Here is a 25,308-nt window from a genome sequence, read left to right as displayed (position 1 = left end):
CACGAGGTCAGGAGATCGAGACCATCCTGGCTAACACGGTGAAACCCCGTCTCTACTAAAAATACAAAAAATTAGGCGGGTGTGGTGGCAGGCACCTGTAGTCCCAGCTACTCGGGAGGCTGAGGCAGGAGAATGGCATGAACCCGGGAGGTGGAGCTTGCAGTGAGCCGAGATTGCGCCACTGCACTCCAGTCTGGGCGACAGAGTGAGACCAAAAAAAAAAAAAAGGTCACTCTAGTTGCAGTGTGGAGATTGGAGAGGTGGAATGAATTTGATGGATGGGGGAGACCACTTTGGAGGCAGTGATTCTGTCAAGAGATGATGGGGCTTGGACTCATTGGGTGGATGGGTTGATGGATGTCGGGATAGGTGCTGGGGCGAAATAATGGGTGGAAAAACAAGTAGCTGGTGGGTGAGTGGAGGGAAGGATGTGTGAAATGATGAGGGATAGGTGGGAGGAAGGATGAATAGATGGGTAGATGATGAAAGAATGAATGGATAGGTAGAAGGAAGAATGAGTGGATGAGTAGATGAATTGGAGAATTAATAGATGGTGGAAGGGTGGAATGGATAATAAATGGATGGTAGATGGAAATGGATAGGGAAGGAAATAAATGGAAGGGATGGATAGCCGGATGGGCAGATGGGCGGATGGACGGGCAACAAGACGACAAGTTGATGGATAGATGGGTGGATGGATGGGTAGAAGGAAGGATGAGTGAATAGGTAGAGGGGTGGATGGTGAGAGAATTATTGGATGGGTGGAAGGAAGGATATGGAATGAGTGGAATGGAATAGATGAAAAGGAAATGGAGTGGATGGAAGGTGGTATATGGAGAATGGAATGGATGGATACAAGGATGATGGATGGTAGATGGAATGGAGGAATGAGGGAGAAGGGATGGTGGATGAAGGAATGGATGAGAGGAATGGAAGGATGGATAGTAGATGGTGGATGGAATGGATGGAAGAAATGAAGGATGGGTGGAATGGAGGAATGGAAGGATGAGCAGGATGGTGGATAGATGGAATGGAATAGGTGGAAAGGATGAATGTGTGAATGGTTGGATGGATGAGAATGAATGGAAGAAGAAGAGTGAATCAATGAATGAGAGGATGGATGGAGAATGGAATGGTGGTGAAGAAGGTGGAATAATGGAATGGTGGATGGATGGAGGAATGAGTAGGGAGAAGGATGGTGAGTAGATGGTAGTTGGGTGAATGGATGAGAGAATGAATGGGTGGGTAGAAGGGTGAATCAATGTGTGAATGGGTGGATGGATGGGAGAATGAATGGGTGGGTAGAGAGATGATGAGTGGGTGGATAGATGGGTGAATGGATGGTAGAATGAATGGATGGATGGATGGATGGATGGATGGATGGATGGATGGATGGATGGATGGAGTGACTTGGGAATGGGTGGAAAAATAAATAGCTGATGAATGGGTGGAAAGAATATGTGAGTGGGTGGATGGGCAAATGGAGAGTAGGAAGCAAGATAAACAGATAAATATGTAAAGCATGGATGGAAAGATGGGTAGAATTAGGATACAAGCTGAAGCTTGCAGGATGGGTGGGATTGGGATTGCAGGCATGCCTAAGGTTGGAGTTTCCCGCAACTGAACACTGCACACTCAAGTCATGTCTTCCAGGAAGGAGGCCATAGGAAAAAAGTCTCCAGGGGGTGGTAGGGCCCAGAATTCCATGCCATTCCATGCTTCTGCCTGCGGTCCCTAGGCCATTGAACATAGACAGGAAGGATGGCCAGAGTGAGTGGACACAGCCAGCCCCAGCCTGCTTCAGCTACCCTAACCCCTCAGCCTTCAGGGACGGGAACAGCAGACCTCCTCCCTCTGCTGGGCACTGGGTACTCTGGCGGATGCAGCCTGGCCCAGATTTGCTGATTCTTGTCCATGGACAAATTAATGTAGATATGTTTTTTCAGGCATTTAAAAAATCCCATCTCCAGGTGGGCAGACAAACAACTGTATTCACATTAAAGACTAATGTAACAAAAATACACCAGGCAATAATTCATAATGCATTCTATTCTACAGCGTCATATTTTAATGCGTGACATATCCCGGGCAGCTCCTCTGTGCTAATTTCATTTAATGAGCACATGTTATAGAATTTTCAGAGCACTATCCCTGGGCAATTAAAATATGTTAACCTTTTTGGTTAAATTGCGTTTCTAAAGAAAAGTCCTCACTGTGAAACAGAAAGAAATATCCAGGTGTCACTGAGGTGGAACCCAAAGGCGGGTTGTAATGGGAAAGGACTGCTCTTAGGTCCTGTGTGTGCTGGCTGGAGGGACCTACAGCCTCCTCCCCAACCTCAAGCCATGCTCCACCATCCCTGCCTTTGCCCAGCAAGGCCAAGTTCCACTGTGCAGGACAAGGAGCTGAAGCCTGGACCCATACAGTGAGCAGCCTTCCTTGAGCAAGCATTAATTGACTACCCACTATTTGCCGGACCCAGGAGATCCAAGGTACACCCTGGCTCCAAGGTTGGGAAGATTGTAGCAGGGAGGCGAGGTACCCCCAGACAACTGGGGTTTAAATGAGGCTAGTATAGGAGACTTCAAGGAGGGGCGGGCTCCACTCATTCAAAATACGGACAGATCTCCCAGCTCTGCCATCTGCATAATGGGCACAGCAGCACTCTAGCATTCACAAGTCCCAGAGTTTTAGATCTTGAAGGGGCTTTTAGAGAGCCTAGGGTGAGTGATTCCCAAACTATGCTCCTTGGAACCCCAGGAGCCCCACCCCAACTTCAACCAGAGCCATTCTGCTTCTAATGGTTTTACATATTGGGGTCCCATGCAGCCATTAGTTGAAAATAGGGTTCTACTGCTCTAAAAGATTTAAAAGCAGCTTATATAGTTCTCATGTGGGTATCTATTACCAATATATATGTACATTATATTAAATATACAAATAGTTTTCACATATATGCTACCTTCTAAGGGAAGAATTTGAAGTGACTTGTAAAACTGAATGCGGCATAATAGAATGAAAAGTTTTTAATGAACAAATTGGTATAAAAGGAAAATGAAGGTGAATTGGTGAAATGATCTCGAGAAAAAGTTAGACAAAGACATGTGTGCTGGCAGTGTTGGGCATCTGGAAGGTCAGGTCAAGGTCACTGTGGCAGCCCTGGGCTCCCCAGAGGGAACTTGAGACAGGCCTCTCAGCCCCACCTTGTATCTGAAGGTTAAAAATACAAGGCCACCTTTGAAGGACCTGGCCCAATGTCTGGTGCATTATGGATGGTTAGACCAGCTGGGATGTCTAAGAAAGACTTTCATTCATTCATTCATTCAACAAATATTTTATGAGCCTCTCAGGGTACGGGCAGTGTGCCGGGTGATGAGGACATATGCAGCTGACACAGCCATGGTCTTCACTCTCTCAGGCACACCTTCTAGCAGAGAAGACAGGGGTCAGATGGTAACACACTACGGCCATCCACATACAGCCCCGAAGAAATGGAGCTTGGCTTGCAGCCTGTAAGACAAAGGGAGCCTCCAGACTGGCTCAGGGAAGGCCCGCTGTCTGAAGGAGACCCATGGTCTGAGGAGGACGGAAATGAGTGAATGGGAGATCCCCGGGGGTCGGCAGGGTGGATTCATGATGGCACTGGGAGGCAGGCAGGGGTGCGGGCAGAGGGGTAGTCAGGTCAGAGGAGTTAGGTCTTCAACCTGAGACAGACACTACCGGGAACTTGGGGAGCAGGAGGAATTTGTGCTTTGCATTTGCAAAGAGCACTCTGGGTCAGGCGTGGTGGTTCACGCCTGCAATCCCAGCACTTTGGGAGGCCGAGGCAGGTAGATCACCTGAGGTCAGGAGTTCAAGACCAGCCAGGCCAACATGGTGAAACCCCGTCTCTACTAGAAATACAAAAATTAGCTGGGCCTGGTGGCGCATGCCTGTAACCCTACCTACTCAGGAGGCTGAGGCAGGAGAATCACCTGAACCCGGGAGGCAGAGGTTGCAGTGAGCCAAAATCATGCCATTGCACTCCAGCCTGGGCGACAAGAGTGAAACTCCATCTCAAAAAAGAAAAGAAAAGAGCACTCTGTTGCTGCAAAGGACATGATCTGGCTCTTTTTTCTGGCTGCATAGTATTCCATGATATATATGCACCACATTTTCTTTATCCAACCCGCCATTGATGGGCACCTAGGTTGGTCCCATGTCTTTGCTATTGTGAATAGTGAGTGCTGTGATGAACTAACAGGTGCAGGCGTCTTTTTGGTAGAACCAACCTGCACATGTACTCCCTGATTCTAAAATAAAAGTTTAAAAAAAGAAAAGAAAAGAAGAGGGCATTCCGGGCAGCCACGTTAGAGTGCTGGGGTGTCGGTGACTGGCTTGCGGGGGGTCAGTGGATGCAGGACAGCCTGTCAGGAGCTGCTGCCCCCGCCCAGGTGAGAGCTGATGCGGTAAAGGGGAGGGTTGGAGGGCCAGGGCAGGGTGGGTGTGGGGTAATGGCAGGGGCAGGAAGTAGATGGATTCAGAGCTGTGTTGGAGTCCCCTTGTGGGGGCCTCTGGGATAAGCCAGAGAGGATGGGTGAGCTCGAGAGAGCCAGAGAGGATCAGGAAGGGAGTCTAGCAAAGGGAACAGACTGAGCAAAGGCCTGAAAGCAGGAGAGTCTGGGTGCATGCAGCCCCCAGCACGGGAGCCCCGTTTACCTGGAGCTCAAGGCACTCAAAAGAGTATGGAGACAGGCAAGGCAGCACCGTCCACTGGGTGAAAGGGCTTCCAGCTGGCTAAGGAACCTGGACTCATTCATAGGTCCCAGAGAGTCACTGGAGATAACCTTCTACCACCTACCCAGGCAAGTCACTCAAACTCTCTGGACCTTACCTATAAAAGGGGAAAGTGGCTTCTATCTCCTAAGGCTGCTGAGAGGGATAAAGGGGAAAATTCTCTTGCAGGGACCGAGTGCAGCTGGGGGCACTGAGAATTGTGTGCCTGTTAGCATCTCACAGCCTCGAAGGTTAGCAATCCAGATGGGACAAGGGCCCTTCAGGTGAGGAATGGGCCCCATGCTCAGGGAGGCAGCCTCACCGTCCCTGATGGGGAGCTCCCCGGTGCTCACTGCAGTCAGGCCCGCCAGTGGCCCCCTCTGACAGCAGCTGCCCAACCGCAGAGAAAAGGCCTGCTTGCCATCCACTTTAAGTGACGTCATTAAAGGGCCATTGGAGACAAGATATTATCTCAAAAGAGGTGGAAAACTGGAGAGGAGGTGGCGACAAAGTTGGCCACATTTAAAAGCCACCATGAATGTTAACATTCAGGAAAAAATATCATCCCCATTCTCCTTCCCTTGCAAATAGCCAGGGGCCGGGGTCGGGCTGAGGCATTCTTAGGGAAGGAGAGTTCCGGCTCTTTGGGCCGGAGAGGTGGTGTGTGTGGCGGTGGTTAGGTGTGCACAGGGGCCAGACTGCCTGGATGCGAGTCCCAGCCCTGCTGTTTATCTCAATGTGGCCTTGGTTGGGCTGCCAGATTTAGCAAATAAAAATATAGGACACCTCGTTAAATTTGAATTTCAGATAAACCACCAGTAACATCTTAACGCAAGTGTGTTCCATGCAATATTTGGGACATACTTGTACTAAAAAGTATCCACTGTTTTTCTGAAATTCAAATTCAATGGAGTGTCCTGTTTTTTATCTGGCAACTCCAGGCCTGGGGTAAATCACTTCATCTCCCTGGACCTGTTTCCCCAACTATAAAATAGGGGTAAAAGTAACTCCTGCCCTTACAAGGATAAAATTTAATGTAGGTCACCTACTTGCTGCAGTATCTGGCCCTAATAAGTGCTGGCAACCTTTGCCTCATTGTCCTAAAGGTGCTAGGTTCTGTCTGCTTGACTGGTCTGGTCCCTGCCGTCTGCTCTCAGCTGGAGGTCGTCAGTTGCAACACCAGGCAATTGCCATGTCCTGGCTATGGGTGGGGCTGCTTGCTCGGGGCTGAGGAGAGAGGGAGGCCCTAGGCCAGCCCTCTCACGCGTGGGCTTCCTCCACGAACAGAGGTAGGACATGTGAGGAAGGCACCTATGGGGTAGTGGAAGAGAAGAAGGCAGAGGCACCTAAACAAATAGCACAGACATTTGTGCCAAGCCCTCTGTGTCTGGGTGCTCAGGGAGGGCTGCCTGGAGGAGGCAGCATCAGGACAAAGGAAAAGTAGGGGGCTAGTCAGTCTGTGGGGTCAGTCTGGAGATGCTTGCAGGGAACCAGAGCACATGGCTGCAGCAGGGGAGTGGCCAGAGTGAAGTGGGGGGATGGAGGATTATGGAGAAACCACAACTGTGGCACTCAGGCAGTGGCTCTTTCTCCCATGGGCAGAGGGCAGTCATCAAAAGTTCTACACCTCAGGGAGAGTATCCAGGTACGTCTGAAGGACGGAGTGGGGCATGGGAGGTTATGAAGGTAAGAAAGTGCTTTAGGGGCCACTGCTGTCATTGGGCATGGTGGAGGCCTCAACTGGGGCTATGGCAGGGGAGAGAGGGCACAGTAGGGAATGGCTAAAACAGGCAGGGAACAGGCAGTCCGGCCACATTCGCCCAGGAGTGCTCCGGCTCCTTCCACAGCCTGGACACGGAGGCAGCCATCTGGGCATCATCCCCAGGGGATATGACGTCACCCCCAGGAGGACAGCTTGTCTGCAAACCCAGTGCTGACTGCCCAGGGCCTGGGAGCGAGGGACAGGGCAGGAGGACAGGTGCACATCTTGTCTGCTCTCGCAGGTCCACACCCCACACTGGACTTTTCTTTAAAGTATCTCGATTTCCTTTAAAGCCCAACTGTATCAGTGACCCCTCGCTTCTGCCCCAGTTACAGTACACATTAATTTTATGGCAGAAACTGATTCTATCTGAACTCCGTTAGTGCTCAATTATTCCTTGCTGACTCCCTTTGAATAAATATCCATGAAGAGGCTTTCAAAAAATGTCAACAAGGGAGGCAGCCTCCTTGCAAGGTGGCAGAGGTTCTCACCTTGCAGCAGGCTGGGCCAGTGCTGCATCCAGAGAAGAGCTGGGAGTCAGGTTCTCAGCAGGGCCTGGGAGATCCTACCAGACGCTCGCAGGGTGGGTCAGGCTCAGGGGCCCCATCAGGAAGCCGGGAATGTGGGAGCGAGGAGAGCCAGCCCCCGACATGAAGGAAGGGGCGTGCATGACCACACAATTGCATAGGGACAAAGATAGGATGCAAGCCAAGCCTCCTGGGTCCTGCGCCAGGCCTGGCACATAAAGTGCGAATTCAGGCACCCATGAAGGGCCAGGTTGGCTGAGCAAAAGGGGCCCAACTGCACAGGAGGCGGGGATGGGACTGGCAGCTCACCCTGGGCCCAGGCTGGGGGCTAGCAGGGAAGGATGAGGGGAAGGATTTCTGCTGGGAGGAGCAGCCAGCCCCTGCCCGCCCCAGCGTCCTGTAGCTTGGTGGAAAAGCAGGCCCGGGGTTGCTGGTTGTGGGGCCTTTCTAGGAAATACCTGAACCTCTGCTTTTATGTAGAAGTCTCCCAATTTGTACATGCCAGATTATAATTTACAATTTGTAAGACTCTGCGTGCACCAAACTCGACCCTTCTGCAAACCAGACAGCCCTCAGGTGGCCACTTGGTGCCTTTACCTTGTCCCTGGACTCTGTAGAATACAGCGTTTTGTAACCAGGAAATCAGGGAGTGGGGCAGGCAGGGAAATAGCGAAGAAGAGTGAAAGGCTAGTCTCTGGGGGAGCCCCGACACTGTCCCCAACGCTGCCCGCAATGCTGCCCCAGCAGACCCCTGACGCCGGCCCCAGTGCTGCCCCAGGAGACCCCTGACACTGGCCCCAGTGCTGTCCCAGGAGACACTTGCTGGCCCTAATGCTGGCCCTGACCCTGGCCTTGGCATCTGGACCATATACATCTCCCCAGAGAGAAAAGGATGGGGTTTGACTGTAGCCAGGATGGCTACTAAATGCTCTCTCCTATTCTCATTCCACAAGCCCCTGCAAACCCAGAGAAACTCGTTGTACCCTGCACCCCAGGAAACTCAGAGATGGAGCCTCCTTCAGCTGGGGCATGGCCTTCTGCTGTACTCCTGAGTGGGCCCCAGGGCAGGTGATGGGGAATCGGGAAGAGCAGGTCTGCTCCCAGCTGCCCCAGGCAGACAGGCCAGTGTCCCCATGGCTAAATGGATGTTCAAGTCCAGCCCATCAAGGCCATTATTGCCCCTTGGGGACAGCCCTCTTGTTTCAGGGGCCCCTATCCAGGACCCTCAGCTTGGTTCTCTAACCTTTCTAGCCAAGAAGCCCTTGTTCTGACTAAAGATCTGTTATAAGCCACGAGTGATGGTTCTCACCTATAATCCCAACACTTTGGGAGGCCAAGGTGGGAGTATCACTTGAGGCCAGGAGTTTAAGAGCAGCCTGGGCAACATAGCAAGACTCCATTGTTACCAAAAAAATTTTCAAATTAGCTGGGCATGGTGGCGTGTGCCTGTAGTCCCAGCTACTCAAGAGGCTGAGACAGGAGGATCACTTGAGCCTGGGAGTTGGAGGCTGCAGTGAGCTATGGTTGCACTACTGTACTACCGCCTGGGTGACAGAACGAGACCCTGTCAATCAATCAATCAATCAATGTGCTATGACGGCACAAAATGCAGAACAGACGCAAGTGACCTTGATCTGCTTGACAGAAGAGGGGCCTGTCCGTCAGACCTCCATGGTTGTCCTCATGGTAGAATAGCCAAGCTTACTGTTGGAATGGCTTTGTCTGAAGATGACCATGTCTTCCCTTGAACTAGCTCTTCTCTAGTGGCTGCCTGCACTCAATGTGTGAATATTCTGTGCAATACTGGACAGAGCAAGTGAAAGACAGGAGAAGCATTACAGCATCAGCCTATGAAATGAGCCTCTACTTAGCCAGGCTGCAAGAGCCAGACCAGCCTGTTGTCCGTTTTTGTGTGTAGAGCCAGGCCTCAAATGTGTCTTCATTTTACTTACTCTTCTCAAACCTGAAAAAACAAAAACAAAACTAAACAAAACAAAAACAGCACTGTTTGCAAACCCCTGACCCCAGCTGCAGCTCCCAGGCCACCAGCAGGTTTGCAGGGGGGGCAAAGGACCTAGCCAGGCCCAAAGACTCTCATTTCCAGTGGAGAGGGCTGCAGCTCTCTTCTAAGCCACAGCCACAGGACAAGGGCCGCAGACCACAGCCGGGGCCCATATGACCCCAAAAGCAGAGGGAAGCCATCCGTACTTCTAGAAACACGGACAGCAGTGGCTGCCCTGACTAGCTGTGCAGACTGGTAAGCTGGGAGCCCCTCACCATGATCCCAATGCCCACAGGGTAGGAGTGGCCCCCTCTGCACTCCGTTCTACAGCATAGACCAGACACTCCATGCCTATGGAAGTCCCAGTCAATATGGGGATTACCAGCCCTTCTCCCCACTCTCCAGGAAGCTAACTCACAGGCTTGGGCAGAGTTTGGGTCAGACGACGGCCTGGAGGAACCTTCACCTTTACTTTTATCACAAGGCTTAAAATGACTTGAGAGCTGTCATACTGCTTTCTGGCAGGGATTTGGAATTCTGCTTTTGCTTGATAAATTGAAAAGAGGAATTTCCCGGTCAGAAGCTGCTGGGCTGGCACTTTTAGTGTGCTTATGATGGGGTAAGGGGCAGGGGGAAGTAGAGATGCCTGTTGTGTTCTTTGAGCATCTCTTCCAAATGGTTCCAGCGTGTCTTTTATCCTGCTCACTATCTGAATGATAAAAATTAATATCTTAATTGCTATCTTAATCTTGAGCCAAAGAAGCTTTGGTTCCTTTAAGAAGAGTGATTAGCAAAATGATGATACTTGCTTAATATAAGGAATGAGTCAGCTAGTGTTCCATCAGAGGGCTTCCCTCACCTCTCAAGCAGTCTGATTTTGCAGCTTAATCATGACAAAGTTCCACATGCTCCAGCGCTATTCCTGGTACTCCTTAGGACAGGAGGGAATAGATAAAGAAACCATTAGCATCCAATCAATGCATCAGCCTGCAAGCCAGCCAGCCTGCTCAGCACACAGCCCCCAGGAACACAGATGTCTCCACACCGTATTAAAAAAAGAGGCTACAGGGATAGGAATGAGATCCTACCTCAGCTGAGCAGAACGCACCCTCTGGGCCCTGCCTTGGAGGGTCAATTTGGGCCTGGGACCTGCCATTCTGGACAGCAATGGACAGCAGAGGCCAAGTGCTAGACAGTGGAACAGACAATGTGACCCTGGGCAACATCGTTCACCTCTGTGGGTCTTGTGTCACATTTGGAAAGGGAGGCAATGCCTGGGGAGCAGGTGGACACAGGGCTGCAAGACTCCAGAGCTCTGAACCATTGCTGATGTATAGACCCCACTTACTCAGGGCCAGCCTGGAAGCCAGTCTTCCTTGGTGTGCCTCGATTCATTTGGGAAACCTAAATTGTTTATATGTCTGATGAATCAGGTAGTAAAAGATTGCAAATCCTAGGTCCTTCTTTTGCCAAAGATCCAGGGATGTCTCAAAATAAGTGGTTGAGGAATCCTGCACCAGCAACTGGGGTATCCGGGTTCTCTCACTGGGACTGACTAGGTCGTTGGCAAGACCCGTGGAAAGCAAGGAAAAGCAGGGTAATGTGGTGGCCCACCTGGGAGCCATATGGGGCAAGGGGAGCACCCACCACCAGCCAAGGGAGGCAGTGAGTGATCATGCTACCGTACCCAGAAAACCATGCTGTTTCCACAGATCTCTGCAACCCATGGATCAGGAGATCTCCCTCGTGAGCCCATGCCTCCAGGGCCTTGGGTCCCAAGCACGCCACTCAGCTAGAGACTGCCTAAGACTACTGAGTTCTGGGGGGAAGGGGCAGCTGTCATCACTGAGGCTGCCTGCTGCCTAAGATGGCTGAGGTCCCAGGGGGAAGGGCGACAGCCATTGCTGCAGTTCCAGTCTGCTGTTTTTCCCCTCCCAATGCTGGGGAGACTAGGTGGTTTGGACCTAGGAGGAATTTCCCACAGTGCAGCACAGCGGCTGTGGCAGATCACGGTCAGACTGCCCCTTTAGGCCCGACCCTGACCCTCCATCCTCACTGGGTGGGGCTCCCCTGTAGGAATTTCAGCAGCTACAGCCAGGGCTATACTGACAGAGCTCTGATCTCCCTGGGACTGAGCCCCTAGGGGGAGGGGCGGCCGCAGTCTCCACAGATCAGCAGACTTAGTCTTTTCCCCTGCTGGCTCTGAGGAATCTGGGTAGTCTGGACAAGTGGGATCCCCTCCCCCAGCATAGCGCACCCCCTCTGCCAAGGGGTAGCCAAAGTGTTTCATTAAGCAGTACCAGATCCCATGCCTGCTGACCGAGACCCCCCACAACAGGGGTCACCAGACACTTCATACAGGAGCATTCATGCTGGCATCAGGTTGGTGCCCCTCTGAGATGGAGATCCCAGAGGAAGGAGCAGGCAGCCATTTCTGCTGTTCTGCAGCCTCCACTGGTGACACCTCCAGGTGTGGGAGAAACGCAGGTGAATAGGGTCTGGAGTGGACCCCCAGCAAACCACAGAAGCCCTACAGAAGTGAGGCCTGACTGTTAAAACAAAAACAAACAAACAGAAAGCAGCAACAACAACAACAGCATCAACAAAAAAAGTCCCAGCAAGAAAACCCCATCCAAAGGCCAGCAGCCTCAAAGATTGAAGCTACATAAACTCACAAAGATGAGAATCAATGAAAAAACACTGAAAACTCAGAAAGCCAGAGTGCTTCTTCTCCTCCAAATGATCTCAACACCTCTCCAACAAGAGCACAGAATGGGGCAGAGGCTGAGATGGTTGAATTGACAGAAGTAGGCTTCAGAAGGTGGGTAGTAACAAACTTTGCTATACTAAGAAACATGAGAAAACATTACAGGAGCTGTTAACCAGAATAACCAGTTTAGAGAGGAACAGAAATGACCTGACAGAGCTGAGAAACACAACACAAGAACTTGACAATACAATCACAAATGTCAATAGCTGAACTGACCAAGCGGGGAAAAGAATTTCAGAGCTTGAAGACTATCTCACTGAAATAAGACAGGCAGACCAGATTAGAGAAAAAAGACTGAAAAGAAATGAACAAAACCTCCAAGAACTATGGGATTATGTAGAAAGACCAAACCTACAACTGATTGAAGTGCCTGAAAGAGATGGGGAGAACAGAACCAAGTTGGAAAACACACTTCACGATATCATTCACGAGAACTTCCCCAACCTAGCAAGACAGGCCAACATTCAAATTCAGGAAACTCAGAGAACCCCAGAAATATACTCCATGAGAAGATCAACCCCAAGACACATAATCGTCAGATTCTCCAAGGTTGAAATGAAGGAAAAAATGTTAAGGGCAGTCAGAGAGATAGGCCAGATCACCTACAAAGGGAAGCCCATTATACTAATGGCGGACCTGTCAGCAGAAACCCTATAAGCCAGAAGAAATTGGGGCCAATGTTCAACATTCTTAAAAGAATTTCCAACACAGAATGTCATATCCAGCCAAACTAAACTTTATAAGCGAAGAAGAAATAAAATCCTTTTCAGACAAGCAAATGCTAAGGGAATTTGTCACCACCAGGCCTGCCTTGCAAGAGCTCCTGAAGGAAGCACTAAATATGGAAAGGAAAAACTGTTGTCAGCCACTGCAAAAACACACTGAAGTACAAAGACCAATGACACTATGAAGCAACTACGTCAACAAGTCTGCAAAATAACCAACTAGCATCATGATGACAGGATCAAATGATCACATACAATATTAACTTTAAATGTAAAAGCTCTAAATGCCCCAATTAAAAGACACAGAATGGCAAGCTGATAAGGAGTCAGGACCCATTGGTGTGCTGTATTCAAGAGACCCATCTCACATGTGAAGACACACATAAGCTCAAAATAAAGGGATAGAGGAAAATTTACCAAGCAAATGGAAAGCAGAAAAAAGCAGGGGTTGCAATTCTAGTTTCTGACAAAGTAGACTTTAAGCCAACAAAGATCAAAAAAGACAAAGAAGGGCATATATAATGATAAAAGGATCAATTCAACAAGAAGAGCTAACTATCCTAAATATATGTGCACCCAATACAGGACAACCCAGATTCATAAAATGAGTTCTTAGAGACCTACAAAGAGACTTAGACTCCCACACAATAGTAGTGGGAGACTTTAACACCCCATTGTCAATATTAGACCATTGAGACAGAAAATTAACAAGGCTATTTAGGACTTGAACTCAGCTCTGAATTAAGTGGACTTGATATATAGCTACAGAAGTCTCCACCCAAAAACTACAGAATATACATTCTTCTTGGTGACACCTGGCACTTACTCCAAAATTGATCACAAAATTGGAAGTAAAACACCCCTCAGCAAATGCAAAAGAACTGAGATTATAACATTCTCTCAGACTACAGTGCAATCTAATTAGAACTCAAAATTAAGAAACTCAAAACCACACAACTATATGGAAATTGAACAACTTGCTCCTGAATGACTCCTGAGTAGATAATGAAATTAAGGCAGAAATCAAGAAGTTATCTGAAATCAATGAGAACAGGGACAATGTACCAAAATTTCTGGGATGCACCTGAAGCAGTGTTAAAAGGGAAAATTATAGCACTAAATGCCCACATCAAAAAGCTAGAAAGATCTCAAATTGACACCCTAGCATCACAACTAAAAGAACTAGAGAACCAAGATCAAACAAACTCCAAAGCTAGTAAAAGAAAATAAACAGTTAACCAAAATCAGAGTGGAACTAAAGGAAATAGAGACACGAAAAATCCTTCAAAAAATTAATGAATCCAGGAGCTGGTTTTTTGAAAAAATTAATAAAATAGATAGACTGCTAGCTAGACTAATAAAGATGAAAAGAAAGAAGAATCAAATAGAAACAATAAAAAATGATAAAGGGAATATCACTACTGACCCCACAGAAATACAAACAACAATCAGAGAATACTGTAAACACCTCTATGCAAATAAACTAAAAACTCTAGAAGAAACGAAAAAATTCCTGGATATGTATAACCTCCCAAGACTGAACCAGGAAGAAGTTGAATCCCTGAATAGACCAGTAATAAGTTTTGAAATTGAGGCAGTAATAAATAGCCTACCAGCCAACAGAAGCCTGGAACCAGATGGATTTACAGCTGAATTTTACCAGAAGTACAAAGAGGAGCTGTTACCATTTCTTCTGAAACTATTCCAAACGGTTGAAAAGGAAGGACTTCTCCCTAACTCATTTTATGAGGCCAGCGTCATCCTGATACCAAAATCTGGCAGAGATACAAAAAAAGAAAACGAAAACTTCAAGCCAATATCCCTGATGAACATCAATGCAAAAATACTCAATAAAATACTGGCAGACCGAATTTAGCAGCACATCAAAAAGCTTATTCACCACAATCCAGTCAGCTTCATCCCTGGGATGCAAGAAACACAATTCTAAACAGAACGAAAGACAAAAACCACATGATTATCTCAATAGACATAGAAAAGGCCTTCGATAAAATTCAACATCACTTCATGTTAAAAACTCTCAATTAACCAGGTATTAATGGAACATACCTCAAAATAATGAAAGCCATTTATGACAAACCTACAGCCAATCTCTACAGAATGGGCAAAAGCTGAAAGTATTCCCCTTGAAAACCAGCACAAGAAAAGGATGCCCTCTCTCACCACTCCTATTCAACATAGTATTGGAAGTTCTGGCCAGGACAATCAGGGAAGAGAAAGAAAGAAAGCGTATTCAAACAGGAAAAGAGGAAATTGAACTGTCTCTGTTTGCAGATGACATGATTCTATATCTAGAACACCCCATTGTCTCAGCCAAAAAGCTACTTAAGCTGATAAGCAACTTTAGCAGTCTCAGGATACAAAATCACTGTGCAAAAATCACAAATATTCCTGTGTTACACAAGCAACAGTAGACAAAAATAGAGCCAAATCATGAATGAACTTCTGTTCACAATTGCTTCAAAGAGAATCAAATACCTAAGAATACAGCTGACAAGGGAAGTGAAGGATCTCTTCAAAGAGAACTACAAACCACTGCTCAAGGAAATGAGAGAGAACACAAACAAATGGAAAAACACTCCATGCTCATGGATAGGAAGAATCAGTGTTGTGAAAATGGCCTTACTACCCAAAGCAATTTATAGATTCAGTGCCATTCCCATTAAACTACCATTGACATCTTCACAGAATTATAAAAAACTGTTTTAAAATTCATATGGAACCCAAAAAGAGTCCATATAGCCAAGACAATCCTAAGCAAAAAGAACAAAGCTGGAGGCATCATGCTACCTGACTTCAAACTATACTACAGGGCTATGGTGACCAAGCAGCATGGCACAAAAACAGTCACGTAGAACAATGGAACAGAATAGAGAACCCAGAAATAAATGAGACACACATCTGCAACCATCTGATCTTTCACAAACCTGACAAAAACAAGCAATGGGGAAAGGATTCCCTATTTAATAAATGGTGCTGGAAAAACTGGCTAGCCATATGCAGAAAACTGAAACTGGACCTCTTCCTTATACCTTATACAATAATTAACTCAAGATGGATTAAAGACTTAAATGTAAGGTGGGTGCGGTGGCTGATGCCTGTAATCCAGCACTTTGGGAGGCCGAGGTGGGTGGATCACCTGAGGTCAGTAGTTCGAGACCAACCTGGCCAACATGGTGAAACCCCATCTCTCCTCAAAATACAAAAAATTAGCCAGGTGTGGTGGTGGATGCCTGTAATCCGAGCTACTCAGGGCACTGAGGCAGGAGAATTGCTTGAACCCAGGAGGCAGAAGTTGCAGTGAGCTGAGATGGTGCCATTGCACTCCAGCCTGGGCAACAAGAGCAAAACTCCATCTTAAAAAAAGACTTAAATGTAAAACCCAAAACTATAAAAACCCAGAAGAAAATCTAGGCAATACCATTTGGGACATAGGCACAGGCAAAGATTTCATGTCGAAAGCGTCAAAAGCAATTGCAACAGAAGCAAGGTGACAAATGGATCTAATTAAACTGAAACTTCTGCACAACAAAAAGAAACTATAAGTCAAGAGTGAACAGGCAACCTATAGAATGGGAGAAAATTTTTGCAATCTATCCATCTGACAAAGGTCTGATATCCAGAAACTACAAGGAACTTAAACAAATTTACAAGAAAAAAACTAATTAAAGAGTGGGCAAGGACATGAACAGACACTTCTCAAAAGAAAACATTTATGCAGCCAACAAACGTGTGTGTGTGTATATATATATATATATGTATATATAAAGCTCAACATCACTGATCATTACAGAAATGCAAATCAAATTCACAATGAGACACCATCTCACGCCAGTCAGAATGGTAATTATTAAAAAGTCAAGAAACAACAGATGCTGGAAAGGCTGTGGTGAAATAGGAATGTTTTTACAGTGTTGGTGGGAATGTAAATTAGTTCAACCATTTTGAAAGACAGTGTGGTGATTCCTCAAAGACCTAGAACAAGAAACATCATTTGAGCCAGCAATCCCATTACTGGGTATTTACCCAAAGGAATATAAATCGTTCTATTATAAAGATACATGCACACATGTGTTCACTGCAGTACTGTTCACAATAGCAAAGACATGGAATCAACCCAAACGCCCGTAGACTGGATAAAGAAAATGTGGTATGTATACACCATGGAATACTATGCACCCATAAAAAGGAATGAGATCATGTCCTTTACAGGGACATGGATGGAGCTGGAAGCCATTATCCTCAGGAAACTAATACAAGAACAGAAAACCAAACACCACATGTTCTCACTAATAAGTAGGAGCTGAACAATGAGAACACATGGACACAGGGAGAGGAACAACACACACTGGGGCCTGTCGATGGGGAGGTTGGGAGGGAAAGCATCAGGATAAATAGTTAATGCATGTGGGGCTTAGTACCTAGGTGATGAGTTGATAGGTGCAGCAAACCACCATGGCACATGTTTACCTATGTAATAAACCTGCACATTGTGCACAAGTGTCCCAGAACATGAAATAAAATAAAAATGTTTAAAAAAGAAACATAAAAATAAAACCACAATGAGATACCATCTCATACCAGTTAGAATGGCAATCATTAAAAAGTCAGGAAACAACAGATGCTGGAGAGGATATGGAGAAATAGGAACGCTTTTACACTGTTGATGGGAGTGTAAATTAGCTCAACCATTGTGAAAGACAGTGTGGCAATTCCTCAAGGATCTAGAACCAGAAATACCATTTGGCCCAGCAATCTCATTACTGGGTATATACCCAAAGGATTATAAATCATTCTACTATAAAGACACATGCATACGTATGTGTATTGCAGCACTGTTCATAATAACAAAGACTTGGAACCAGCCCAAATCCCCATCAATGATAAACTGTATAAAGAAAATGTGGCAGGTCGGGCACGGTGGCTCACGCCTGTAATCCTGGCACTTTGGGAGGCCGAGGCAGGTGGATCACGAGGTCAGGAGATCAAGACCATCCTGGCTAACATGGTGAAACCCTGTCTCTACTAAAAAAAATACAGAAAATTAGCCAGGCATGGTGGCAGGCGCCTGTAGTCCCAGCTTCTTGGGAGGCTGAGGCAGGAGAAGGGTGTGAACCCGGGAGCCAGTGAGCCAAGATTGCGCCATGGCACTCTAGCCTGGGTGACAGAGCAAGACTCCATTTCAAAAAAAAAAAAGAAAAGAAAAAGAAAATGTGGCACATATACACCATGGAATACTATGCAGCTATAAAAAGGACGAGTTCATGTCCTTTGCAGGGACATGGATTAAGCTGGAAATCATCATTCTCAGCAAATTAACACAGGAACAGAAAACCAAACACTGCATGTTCTCATTCATAAGTGGGAGTTGAACAATGAGAACACATGGACACAGGGAGGGGAACATCACACACTGGGGCCTATTGGGGGTTGAGAGGCTAGGAAAGGGATAACATTAGTATAAACACCTAATGTAGGTGACAGGTTGATGGGTGCAGCAAACCACCATGGTACGTGTATACCTATGCAACAAAATTGCACATTCTGCACATGTATCCCAGAACCTAAAGTATAATAATATTTTAAACAAATAAATAAGTAGGTAATTGAGGAGATAATTTGCCCTGCTGGTTCTAGCTTGGAAAATTTTCTTCTTGAGAGAAGGAAATCTACAACCTGAGAAAGATCATTCTCCAATCCTTTTAGAGAAGAAGCTATGTCACCCTTTTCTGTAACATCTCTTTGCATGGCACTTGACTCTGTTTGAGGCGCTGTTGTTTACATGCTTGTATTGTTAGCTTTTGATACATAATGAAGGACCCCAAAACTCAGTGGCTTTGGCAGAACACCATAGCCGTTTTTAGCTCAGGAGTCTGGCTCAGCAATTTGGGCTGGGCTCAGTTGGGCAGTTCTTCTGCTGGTCTGTTGGGCTCAATCATGCACCTATAATCAGCTGCTAATTCAATTGAGGCCTGGTTCGTTTAGAGGGACATCCACTAGGACTTCTCATGGCTCTTATCCTGCAGCAGGCTGGCCCAGGCTTGTTCATGTGACAATGGGTTCCAGGAGCCACAAGAGAGAGGGCAAACCTCAGTGCACAAGCACTTTTCAGGCCTTTGCTCACTTCACACCCGATAATGTTCCATCAGCAAAAGCAAGTCATGTGGCCAAGCCCAGAGTCAGTGTGGGAGGGCACTATGATAGGGATGCTGGGATGGGGAAGGGGGACTTGTAGCCATTTTTGCAATCAACCACTATGATATTGCTTAATCTGGACCCCCGCCCAGTGAGACATGCCATGCACATATTAATTTATGGAGCTATGCACATCCCATTTTATGAGGTGAAGAATGTTGCCCAGGGTCACATAGCAAGCTGGAAACAGGACTAGGCTTGGAAGCCCATCTCTCCAGTGCCAGCCCACTGCACCATCCCACTTCTCTTGGTTCCCTCCCACCCCAACATCAGTGCTGGGCCAGGGAGAGAATGAAGTGTCATCCAGGAGCCAAACCCTGGCCACCGTGCAGACATCCACCAGCAGAGACACAGCAGGCCCTGGGTGAACCCTCCCCAGGCATCAGCCTCCAAGAGCCAACACTGCAGCCCCACTGCCACTGCAGCCTCCACCCTGGCCCAGCACAGAGTGGCAGGCTGGTTATTTCAATCAACAGTGTTTTGAAAACCTTGCAATTTAAAACCTTTTAAACATTAGTAGGTGAGGCTGTGATAGTGCCAATGACTAGTTGGGAGTACTTAGAGGCAATCTTAAATGTCTCCTGAAATCTCCATGCCAACGGTCCCATGAGGCACCAGGCAAGGTTAACGTTGCCAGGCTCACCCTCCTGTTAGCCATTTCCCCTGCTGCTGCATATCCTGAGTGTCTGGAGTTCCATGCACAGGTGCATCCACCTTTAAACACCTCTTGTGGATTATTTCTGTCTCACCTGCACCTGCCTTCGTGTCAGGATTTACAGAAGCCTAAAGATCAGAGACAGGGGCCGGGCACGGTGGCTCACACCTATAATCCCAGAACTTTGGGAGGTCGAAGTGAGTTCAGAAGTTTGAGACCAGCCTGGGCAACATTATGAAATTCCATCTCTACTAAAAATACAAAAATTAGCCAAGCATGGTGGCAGGTACCTGTAATCCCAGCTGCTCGAGAGGCTGAGGCAGGAGCATCACTTGAACCTGGGAGGCAGAGGTTGCAGTGAGCCGAGGTCACGCCACTGCACTCCAACTTGGGTGACAGAGTGAGACTCCATCTCAAAAAAATTAAAAAGGCCAGGGGTGGTGGCTCACACCTGTAATTCCAGCACTTTGGGAGGCTGAGGCAGGTGGATCACCTGAGGTTAGGGGTTCGAGGCAAGCCTGGCCAACATGGTGAAACCCCATGTCTACTAAAAATACAAAAACTTAGCTGAGCATGGTATGGGGCGCCTGTAATCCCAGCTACTCGGGAAGCTGAGGCAGGATAATTGCTTGAACCCAGCAGGCAGAGGTTGCAGTGAGCTGAGACTGCACCATTGCACTCCAGCCTGGGCAACAAGAGCAAAATTCCATCTTAATCAATTAATAAATTAAATCAGAGCCAGGAGATCTGTGAGGACCGTGGGCCCAGTCTGGCTGTGGGTGAAGTACCCGGGAGGCAGTATTCTGATCTCCTGTCTGGATCCCCACTTTCCACACACCCGAGCCTCGGTGAACTCCACCCAGTCACCTGGGCATCCATCAACTCATCCATCACCGCTTCCACCCCTCGTCCTTCCCAGTGATGCCTAACAGCAAGGAATGAGAGCAAATTGGAGTCTTCGCAGTGACAACCACAGGATGATTCTTCCCACTAAAGGGGCCCAGAGGCAGAACACCAGCCTGAGCTGTGCTGCAGGAGGGCCAGGAGGGACGTCTGCCTGCCGCATAAAGATCTGGAGAGGAAGGTCTGCACACCTGGAGTTTTGGGGTCCTAATACTTCTTACCCAGGCCCCAGAACTGTGTGCAGAAGTGATGGTCTGTGGACAATTCACCTGTCCCTCGGACAGCACCACCCACTTTGCATTCAGATGTTTGAACACAGCCTGTGTTTCCCACAGTGGTCAGGTGGAATCCCGGAGTTTCAGGCCAGATGATTTGTGCAGCCTCCTCTTTCTGCAAAAAGAGGATGATGGGGGCCCGGACATGAACTCCATGACACAGACTGCTATGGCCAGAGCAGGGAGAATTAACGAGCAGGAGACACCTTGGATAGGAAGGACTAAGGGTGCTGCTACCTGGAGAGAGGAGAGCTGTGCATTCAGGCCCAGCCTTGTCAGGGAAGCCTCAAGTCTCTGTTTATTAAGGCTGGAGGGAACCAGCCATCCTGGCTGCAGTGACGGAGTGAAAGCAGCCGAGCCCTCTGCACTACGAAAACTGACACAGGGTAGGGTCTCCCGCACCCCTCCTCACAGGCACGGGGCTGCAGCCCAGCTGATGAAGTCAAGAGAAAGGAGGAGACAGGCCTCCCGATGGTGCAAGTGAGCAGGGCAGGGCTGGAAACCGCATCCACTCATGCCGCTGACTCTAAGCAAGTAGCAATGGGGTGCCCCTGTGGTTTTGGCGGCACCAAGGAGCATGTAGGGTGCTTCCACACTTGCTCCTCTCATAACCCCGGCTGGAGCATCCCACTTTCCAGGTGAGAAGCCCAGGGTTTATGGGTGGGCTTTCCCCAGTTGCATGGGAGGCCTTACAACAGATGAAGACCCTAAAGACCAACGGGGAGCCAGGCGGGGAACCCAGGTGAAGCAGGGTGAGGCACAGGTGTTACAGCATCCATGGCAGGCCAGGGGCCAGGTTATGATCATATTGGAGAGACAGGTGGGAGTGACCCAGATGTTGCTGGGGTCGTTCCTGAAAGACCCCAGCCCACTCGTCTCCACCAACCTGCGATTTCTCAGCTCCACACTGCAACCCAAAGGGTGGACAGACAAGGTTGCTGTGGAAAAAAGACTTACACACAGCAGCATCAGGATGCCCGAGACAGGGTGCATGGGAGTGCAAAGCTGTGCAGTTTAGGCAGGGCTGTGGAGGTGATGCTGGGATGCACAAGGGACGGAATTGTGTGCAATCATGTAGCCTTCGTGGAGGAGGAGGACAAGCAGGGCCGGAAATTATGAGGACATTTTGCAGCGTGTATTTGGGGAGAAGGAAGCATATTGTCTTTTTTTTTTCTTTTTTTTTTTTTGAGACAGAGTCTCACTCTGTCTCCCAGGCTGGAGTGCAGTGGTGCGATCACAGCTCTCTGCAGCCTCCAACTCTTGGGCTCAAGTAATCCAGCCTTCCAAGCAGCTGGGAATACAGGTGCATACCATCACACAGAGCTAATTTTTTATTTTTTGTTGTGATGGGGTCTCACTATGTTGCCCAGGCTGGTCTCAAGCTCCTGGGCTCAAGTGATCCTCCAGCCTCAGCTTCCCAAAGTGTTGGGATTACAGGCGTAAGCTACCATGCCCAGCTCATATCATCTTTTTGTTAAAATAAGGTAATGACTTGGACATTAGAGCTCTCACACCCCACTTCAGGCCAGGCGCTTGTGTCTGATCTCACTAGGATCCTAAAGTGTATGGTCCGTAAATTACAAACTGCAGCAACAAAATGCTTTGTCATTAAACCAAGGCAGCCACATGCACCAGCCTCCAGCTGGGTGCTGAGTGTGAGCCGCCCCGGCCTGGGGAAGCCTCACTGTCCCTGGTCTGCTGTAAGCTCCTAGGTTCTTGTGACTCAGCTGTTAACCTTGCCTGTTTTCTCATCCCCTGCAGGCACCGGCCGTAGCTCCACCACAGACCCGCTCTTGTCCCTGCTTCTGTTAGCTCTGCATAAGTTCCTGCACCTGCTGGTGGGACATTGACAGACAGGGCCAACCCGAGCATCTCAGAGGCCACACATGACCTGCCCAGGGCCCTCGGTGAGGACCACGTCGCTGAATGGACACAGAGAGACTGAGAGACGCATGAAAAAGTCCACATGGAAAATAAATAAATCATATTTTTGGGGAAGTTACACAAATGTAGAACACCTAAAATAATGCATCTAGTTTCCAAATAATTTGGAGTTTGGCCCATGCAGTCTGCATGGGAATCAGTGAATTCTCTACTTCAATGTAGTTTTATTTTCTACACTTTCCCTCCAAGTCTTCATTTTGCACGAACTGTTGAGCAGTTATCTTTAGGATAATATGTACAAATGTTGGGGTCAAAGCCTTTTGACAAAGCGAAATATTTTTAGTAGATTATTGTGTTTAGGATTTTTTTTATTTACTTTTTTTCTTTGGGGGCTTTTCTTTTTTATTAAATTATTTCTTTTGAGGCATTTTGATTAAAAAAAAAAGACATCTTATCATAATTAAAATTCACTGTCAATAATATTTATTTTTAAATAAAGATTGGAAACAAGGTCAGACACTTGTTTATAAATTGTATTGTATATTGCTGAAGAACAGTTGAATAAAAAACAACTTTGAAATAACCTTTCTACAGCCATGTATGAATGTCAAGCGTTGGTGCCCACTGCAGCTTGGCTGCCTGCCGTCCCCTCCTGTGCTCTGACGCCAGCTGCACTTTTGGCTGGGTGTCACCCGACGTGGAGGACAGCCCAGGGCACCTGGCTGAGACCACGCTGAGCAGATGGGAGCACCTGCCCAGCCTCCCTTAGGGACAGGGCACCTCATGGAGGCGGCAGTGAGACCAGCCCCCAGCCTGGGTCCTGAAGGAAAGGAGATCGCCAGGAGGAGGTGTGAAATAAGTCAAGAACCACTCCTTCCCACTTGGTTTCAATGAATCATGCAATGCATTCGCCCACTGGGAGATTGTATGTCAAGGTGTATTTACTGTGGTTAGCTTTGCTGCTAGTTTGAAGGGGGAATTTGGGGAGAAGGTAGGGCTTGCCACACTCCTTCCCATGCATCTAAAGATTGCTTTGAGCCTCTGAAACTCATGGGTTTGGGGCAGGTTACACATGTCCTAAGGAAACGGGCACGCCCTGCGTGGGGGCTACTATGTATATTTCATTCTCTGACAGCATCTCATTAAATAGCTGGAGCCCATGGATTTGTTTAAAACCCAGCCAGATTTTAACACCTGCAGTTTCAATAAGTGTGGTTGTCATTGATGTCGTTCGCCAAATACTTCCGTTCTCCGCTGGTGAGGCACGCGGCAGGATGGCGCTTCCTGGCCTCCTGTGGCAGCAGCTCTGGCGCATGAGCTGGGAACAGAAGGGACACGCATTGCTCCTAGTCCAAGGCACAGGATTGCTACTGCGAGGCCCTCCAAAGCATTTGTCCTCTAACGTGACGACTCGCAGCGTTCACATCAGCAAGTGTTCTGCCAGTCTAGGTCCCTGAGTGACTGCGATGAACACAGCCTTCCCTGTGGCCAGCGCTGGATCGTGCAGCCCCGTGAGGAGTCCACGGTGCCGCTTCACCCACTCATCTTCGGGCGTTATCGCAGCATACCCAGTCTGTCCTGATTGGCTCAGTGTGTAGTTGATTGACTGTATTTAGCTCAGGGGAGGAGAAATCGTGCATTTGGACAGTCCCACGTGTACAGAGACCGCGGGGTGGAGCTGATGTCCGGGGAGGCCTGTGTGGAGAGAATGGTCGGGACCGCTGTTTCTGATGGGTACATTAACTTGTTTCACAATTCCTTTATATTGATCAGCACCAATCGAGCTGTAAATTTAATCACTCTGTCTGGCGGATAGTGATTCTGTCCAGAAGGATCATCCCCTTTTATAGTTAACTCAATACTGCAGCAGCTAATGTCATGTTAAATACTGGCCCAGTGTGCTGGAGAGCAAACCGTACTTCCCGGATACCAGTGGAACAGGGACAATGTGTCAGTAAGGGTGATGTTGTGCCAGATCGTTCCAGGGGACGGAGGGCTGGGGATTCATTCCTCATTATCAAAACCAGATACCTCTGTACAAACACAGGTGGTCAGGTCCCAGCCTGGAAGCTCCCAACCTTTAACATGATATGCACAGGGGAGGGGCAAGTGTGATGGGCACAGGGGAGGGGCTGATGTTATAGGCACAGGGGAGAAGCTGTGAGATGGGTACGGGGAGGGGCTGGTGTGATGGGCACAGGGGAGAAGCTGGTGTGATGGGTACAGGGGAGAGGCTGGTGTGATGGGCACAAGGGAGAGGCTGGTGTGATGGATACAAGGGGGGCCGCAGGTGTAGTGACACAGAAGGAGAAGGTGGTCGACAGGGCAGGTGTAGGCACGAGGGAGGACTGCGACTGGGAGAACAGGTGCATAGAGCACAAGGGCTGGATGGGCACAGAGAATTGTCGACACAGGGGAGGAACTGGTCTCGTCATTTCAGGGAGGAACTGGTCTCGTCGACTGGGAGGACTACGTCGACTGAGGGAGAACAAATAATCGGCAGAACAGGTCATGGTCGACTAGAGGCCGAATTAAGCTGGTCGTAATCGACCTAGAGAATGACCAGTAATCGACGCTAGAGAACAAATTATAAACCTAAAGGGAAAAGGTCATAATCGACTAGAACTAAATTAATCGACTAGAGGTCAATCATTCGGAAAGGGAGCTAGTGTAATCGACAAAGGAGCTAAGTGTCGGCCGGAAAATTTCAGATAATGCCGACTCTTTCGCTCGGGATCCGGCTTTCCTCGGTCGAAATCAAACTCTCGGATCCTGAAGGGAGGCTGAACCCGGCCTCCAGCAGAAGTTAATGGAACTGAGACTGGAGCTGTTGCCGG

General features: G+C 48.2%; 1 protein-coding gene across 2 annotated transcripts in view; it reads left to right on the top strand.

Annotated features, from left to right (window-relative positions):
* VSTM2B (V-set and transmembrane domain containing 2B) overlaps positions 1-23,054 on the top strand; it is a 37,940-nt gene extending 14,886 nt beyond the window's left edge. For both annotated transcript variants that reach the window (XM_009194053.3, XM_003915265.5), the window contains one exon: positions 22,349-23,054. In XM_009194053.3, the coding sequence (XP_009192317.1) occupies positions 22,349-22,437 (89 nt within the window). In that variant the 3' untranslated portion in view covers positions 22,438-23,054. The remainder of the gene's footprint in view (positions 1-22,348) is intronic.
* The last annotated feature ends 2,254 nt before the right edge of the window (positions 23,055-25,308 follow it).

Source organism: Papio anubis, chromosome 20, assembly GCF_008728515.1.
Source record: "Papio anubis isolate 15944 chromosome 20, Panubis1.0, whole genome shotgun sequence".
In the NCBI taxonomy this organism is placed as follows: domain Eukaryota; kingdom Metazoa; phylum Chordata; class Mammalia; order Primates; family Cercopithecidae; genus Papio; species Papio anubis.
Note: the sequence above shows the minus strand (reverse complement) of the source record. Positions and strands in the feature narration are given on the sequence as shown.